The sequence below is a fragment of the Siphateles boraxobius genome, unplaced genomic scaffold, assembly GCF_051911475.1.
Source record: "Siphateles boraxobius isolate OS27281-9 unplaced genomic scaffold, OSU_SipBor_1 55, whole genome shotgun sequence".
In the NCBI taxonomy this organism is placed as follows: Eukaryota; Metazoa; Chordata; class Actinopteri; order Cypriniformes; family Leuciscidae; genus Siphateles; species Siphateles boraxobius.
Genome location: NW_027509181.1, coordinates 10,283,257 through 10,289,256, shown reverse-complemented (window position 1 = coordinate 10,289,256; position 6,000 = coordinate 10,283,257). Strand labels below are relative to the sequence as shown.

At 37.9% G+C, this 6,000-nt stretch overlaps 1 protein-coding gene across 1 annotated transcript; it reads left to right on the top strand.

Annotated features, from left to right (window-relative positions):
• The first annotated feature begins 397 nt into the window (after nucleotides 1-397).
• Nucleotides 398-3,729, top strand: dlx3b (distal-less homeobox 3b). Its single transcript, XM_077206154.1, has 3 exons — nucleotides 398-870; nucleotides 1,586-1,770; nucleotides 2,804-3,729. The coding sequence occupies exons 1-3, from the start codon at nucleotides 549-551 to the stop codon at nucleotides 3,107-3,109; spliced, it is 813 nt and encodes a 270-aa protein (XP_077062269.1). The 5' UTR covers nucleotides 398-548; the 3' UTR covers nucleotides 3,110-3,729.
• Nucleotides 3,730-6,000: the final 2,271 nt, after the last annotated feature.

Here is a 6,000-nt window from a genome sequence, read left to right as displayed (position 1 = left end):
GGAATCTTGTATAATTTATTTAAAAAAAATGTAAATTGCTTAACTTATTTTGATGAGTTAAATCAATGTATATTCAATGTATCAAATCAATGTATATAATTTATTGATTATATTTTTCTTCCAGTGTGTACAGCTCTATTCTTCATTATCTTATTAGAGCTAAAATCCCAAAAGCTGAAGTTTGGAGACGTTAGGGCGCGAGGCGGAGAAGAGTCTTGCTTCGCCCTCAGGGCTGGAGAGAGAGAGAAAGAGAGAGAGAGAGAGAGAGAGAGAGAGAGAGAGAGAGAGAGAGAGAGAGAGAGAGAGAGAGAGAGAGAGAGAGAGAGAGAGCAGAAGCGAGGAGCCAATGGGAGCCAATTGCGTCCACCCATGTGCCCTATAATTCAGAGTTTCAGCCATTACCTTCAGTTCTTCAACAGAGGGAGTTAGAGAAAGCTGCTCATCGAGGATTGTGTTACAGGCATCGTCCTGATCGAAACGTCTGCATGACTCGTTCAAGTCTGCCCTGGAAATAAAGTGGACGATCCTTGTTTTATTTCCCCTAAAGGATGAGTGGACCGACATTTGACAGGAAGATATCCGGTATTTCAACCGATCTTTCGAACTCTATGAGTTGCCATCCGACTTCTAAGGACTCTCCGACTCTTCCAGAGTCCTCGGCTACAGATATGGGTTATTACAGCAGCCATCACGAATACTACCAGAGTCCTCCATACTCTCAACAGATGAATTCATATCACCAGTTTAATCTGTCTGGGATGGGGGCATCAGCCGGACCTTACCCCACCAAGACAGAGTATCCTTACAGCAATACTTACAGACAATACGGACATTACAGCAGAGACCTGCAGACGCCACCACAAAGCGCGGGTGAGATATTACATACAGAAAATATGCCAGAGGTAGGCTATATGCCTATACACCTAAAAATTGGCTGGATTTGCCTTCTTTATATCGGGTTAAATAATAATTTTCTAGAGATTATAAAACTGTGTTTGTGAGCGGCTCGAGAAAATCAAGTTCGCGTTTCTCTTGAGAAAAAGATAAATAAATAAATCATTCACTTGTTTGGTTGTTTTTACTCTGTATCTATTATTATCCCATTGAAGTCATAATTTAAAGAATTGACATAGTTCAAATAAAATATACTTCAGAAGGGTAGAAAGTTAGCTCTTTATCACAACAGACATGCGGTCGCAGTAAAACAATTAGCCAATGACATTTTTATTGCGACTTTAACACGATTAATCATTAGGCTATTACTCACTGCTCCGGCTATAGATGTCATCATATATTTTATTGTTGGTGTTGGCCTAAATTAAATTTCACAGCCATTCCTTGAAGATGTGTTAACTAGGCTATAGTCTGTTTGTGCTAAAAATTTGCGTTTGATACTGCCTACCAGAGCCTACATGTCGCTTGTTTAATTTTAAAGAAGCACAGCCCTTGCCTACTTGTTTAACGATTTAACGAGAATGTTTTGGTTTTAGTCCCAAAAATTAAACCAATCCGTTTTCGGTTTTCTTTTAGGTCCTGAAATAATCCCACTTTGAGATAACGTGGTCTGTCATTTTATTCTTTCCAGTCAAAGAGGAACCTGAGACTGAAGTTCGGATGGTAAACGGAAAACCTAAGAAAATCCGCAAGCCGCGCACCATTTACTCGAGTTACCAGCTCGCCGCGCTGCAGCGCCGCTTCCAGAAGGCGCAATATCTGGCGCTGCCGGAGCGCGCGGAACTCGCCGCACAGCTGGGGCTCACGCAGACACAGGTAACACTGCAGCTCACATTCACTTATAATACTGTTAACATAATTACTCGTCTGACACCTGACATTTTGTTAACTGCTTAAAGCGATTTCTTGCACTTCAATCGCTGACACTGAGCACACTGAGATAAGGATATGCAGCAGTCTTATCAAGTCGTAAAATATGTGAGGAAATGTTATTGCTCGTTCTTTTTTTTACCATCATAATTAATAAAGTAATTATTGTTTACAAGTAATAATTGTTTACAATTTATTTGTAATGTTTTATAACAAAAAAATAGTAATTTTACCAAAATATTTAGCTACGGAAAGTTTTAGGCTTTTTTAAAATTGACGGCTTACCTATAAAAGCTTTTTAGACATTTTTAGACTGTGATTTTTTTAAATTATATTAATAACATCTTTGTTTCTATCCATTATTGTTTGTAATTTTAAACGTTAGTAATCTAACTCAAAGTCAGTGTGCAAATTATGTGATAATGTAAATCATTTTAGCATTATAAAAGATTTTAAAGATTTAAATAAATGCAGACTAAAGATAGGCCAACCTTTCGGGGCGCAGTCTGTCGAGGTAAACGTCACAAAATACTTTGTATTAAAGTGTATATAAGTGTTTGTCATAATAAGGCTATTTATTTGTAAATCTGTTTCCTGATACAGAAAACATTTCTAAAAGTATCAAAAGCACAACTGTTTTTATGGTTCATTCGACATCCGTTCGGTGTGCCTATCTAAATGGCAAAATACGTGCTTTGACTTGTAACTATTTTATTAGCCTACACTGAAATGAAACCATGTTGTTTTAATGTATCCTATAGGTCTTAATTTACCAATAACCTTTTGTGGGGGTTTGAACTACCAACTTTTATTAGGGGGATCTGACCCACTAGGCTATATATTTAGCCTAGCCTATCGCTTTTCGCTTAAAAAAATAGCATTTCAATTTCAATTATTCGTTTTAACGGGTTAATAATGTTTACAATGTTCAAAAGAAAACTGACGCTAACGTCGTTTTTTTCTTCTTCTTTTTGAACAGGTCAAAATCTGGTTCCAGAACCGGAGATCCAAGTTCAAGAAACTTTACAAGAACGGTGAGGTTCCGCTGGATCACAGCCCGAACGCCAGCGACTCCATGGCCTGCAACTCCCCTCCATCCCCGGCTGTTTGGGACAGTAACGCGCACACTAGCCAGGTCAACCGGGGCCAGATCCCCCAGCCACCCCTCAGTTCCACACCACCCTATATGGAAGATTACAGCAATCACTGGTACCAGCAGGGATCACATTTACAGCATCCAGTGCACCACCCAGGACCAGCACCGAGCGTGGGGGCCGTGTATTAACAGACACTGATGGAAGAGTTTCATATAAAAGTTGGAAAGACTTTTGAAAAACGCCACAGAAATAAGCTGAAAGATGCTCCGCGAGTATCTGGAAGAACGGCACACTTGTAGTGGCATTTTGTGGACTGTTTAAACGCATATCTGTTGATATGAATGCTTTGTGTTGAAATATCAGTAGTATAATAATAACGTTTCAATGTGTCCCGGCTACTCAGACCTATTTCATATGCACATAGGTGTAGGTTAAACCATGTAAAGGAAGTTTAGAGTGGTTTTAAGTTATTATGTTTTATGACTTCCTTTGTTTTCATGTTTTGTTCACTGATGGATGAATATTAAAAAGTACGTTTTAAAGAATGATTAAACCCCAATTGTGTAGCCTAGTTATCAGTCACGCCACCCACAATGTGGGCTGGTGCGGCGCGCGCGTCAGAGACTCAGGACATAAGTTATATACTTGTACAAAATGTTGAAAGCTGTACATATGTGTTTAAATAAAACAGAACCACTAAATTCGTGTCACTTCGAAAGATTGCACGGTGGTGCTCGAACCATTTTTATATTCCTGTAAGTAGTTGTATTGTTATTCTGTCAAGCTGAATAAAAGAGAATTGAAAATATTTACGCATTTACTACTTTCATTTAATGCCATAGCTTACCCTGGTAATATGTAAAAAATAATAATAAAGAAAAAATTCTGCCATTGTGCACACATTTGATCTATTCTGTTTTAAATGATTCACAAATATGCCATGCTATCGCTTTGTTCCGGCTCTTAGGAAAGGGTTAAGTGAGACAGATGTTATTTTGTGATGTGTTTGCATCCATAAGCCTGGTAGGTCTGCGTGCAAAGAAGCTGTAGGAGGCGACAGGCGAGCAGACATGTTGGAGTCACTGGATTTTATTAGTATTCTGTTGGCAGATAACAGAATATACAGCGAAGGAGGGGGTGACTACTGAAATAAAGCCTTGCGCTTTAGGGATAGTCGCTCACAACAAGAAGAGACAGGGCAAACAAAGGCATCAGACGTAGGCCTAGAAAAACCCCACGAGGTTTACAGGTAGATATGTAAATGAGTACAGCTCGATGGTATTTCAAAGCGGCATTTAACCGGTTCCCTCCCAGATTCCGCCTTCCCGCGGTTTTTAATAGGTATACCTTATTCAGAGCAGCGTTATGACAGGCTATTGCGGGGGTGCGCAGCTTTTTCCAAAGCTCATATTGTCTGATTTTTTTGTTGTTGTTTTTTGTCTACTGAAATTCTCTAAAATTGTTCGTGTTTCGTCAGCAGAATAATCCAAAAACACATAGAATAAAAGTACGTCCCACTGAAGAGTATGTATCCCTCTGAGTCTCACTTTCATTCCCGTTAAAAAAAGATGGCTCTGCTGTGAATAAGGTCTATAGGCCTATGACTTTCTGTAGCCTAATGTAGACATATTAACTTGGAAAAAGAAAAAGCAGATATCAGTTAGGGTAACATGGGGGAAGATGAACAATGATAAGAAATGTGTGCGTTTAAGCCTACATTTAAATGGTAACATATTTAGATGGCTTGGCCTAAGTTTAGCATGTGCAGAATGACGATGCATCAGCCAATTATAGGAAATATAAACATTTGCTAATTTAGTTGTAAGGCTATAGAACAAAATGTTACATTATAATAATTAAAAATAGTGTAGCCATTCATCAAACGTGCTGAGATGAGATTTAGTGTCATCCATGGTCATAAGAAAAAGTTAAGGTGTGTGTGTGTGCTATACATTTAGGCTACTTAGCCTATAAATATAAGCCAGATACCCAGTTCATGTATATACAAACCTAATTGTTTTTTTTTTTTTTTTTGGAAAGCCTATGGCTACTTAAATAGCCTATTTTATGTATTTGATCTACTCAAAGATCCACGTGCTAAGCAAAGCAAAAGCATGCGTCCATATTTTATAGTTTATACGCATTTGCCTGGAGAGAAAATGTATAGGCTATGGGTTATTGTCGTTTAAACAACTTTATAATAGCTATGTTAGATGATTTATAACAGGCGATGGGCGCCTCTTCAGAATCAGAGTTTTCATATTTACAACACATAAATTCAGCCACTTTTATCGAAAGATATGAAAGCAAGGTTTCATGTGAACTGGGAAAATAACATATTAAACAGATTAGAATTAGCTAAATAACCAATGTGTATGTGATTTCATTAAACACATCGCCAAATTATATTTAGGCCTATAAGGATTATAATTACCGCTTCCATAGACCATTCCATATACCAGTGTGTATTTCTTGCTAGTAGGCTACAATATGTATTTAAATATCAGAAACATAATATAACCATTAAATAGCCTATTATGGTTGAAAACAATGAACAGGTGTGATATGGATAGGCTACACGAAAAGCGCGAATTTAACTGTTGATGGCGTGCCGCTCTGAGTTTTTTCATTAACACACCTATGTGATTTAATGTAAACATATTAAGTTATTTTTTTTTATTTTTTTTTATTTGGAAGCAGCATTTAAAATCCATTTGGCTCAAAAAACGGAGGGGTCACGTGTCCCATTGGGTTCTATGGGCATGCCTCTTTAATTAAAATGTTAAAGGTTCGCGAGGTCTCAGGTCCGTCTGTCAGGTTGGTGTGTTTCTGGTGGCCTGGAGTTTGCAGCATCAGATATGTTCTGGAAGAATTTAATTCCTGTAAATCCTACTGAAAGCATGTGTTGTTGATGTTTATTCAAGGAATTTGGGCAGAAATCGTTCAGTTGCCAAAACACCACGGAGAAATTGGTGTGAAAAAATTATATTATCCGTCAAATTTAAGGCTTTGATAGAAATAATTTCCGCGGGTCAAAAATCAGATGTAGCCCAATAATACAATTAAAACGTAAAAATGG

What these genes read in the sequence shown, in the direction of transcription:
- dlx3b (XM_077206154.1), top strand. Translation starts at nt 549, where the DNA reads ATGAGTGGACCGACATTTGACAGGAAGATATCCGGTATTTCAACCGAT. An exon ending in GACGCCACCACAAAGCGCGG is followed by an intron (nt 871 to 1,585) that starts GTGAGATATTAC and finishes TATTCTTTCCAG; the next exon opens with TCAAAGAGGAACCTGAGACT. An exon ending in TGGGGCTCACGCAGACACAG is followed by an intron (nt 1,771 to 2,803) that starts GTAACACTGCAG and finishes CTTTTTGAACAG; the next exon opens with GTCAAAATCTGGTTCCAGAA.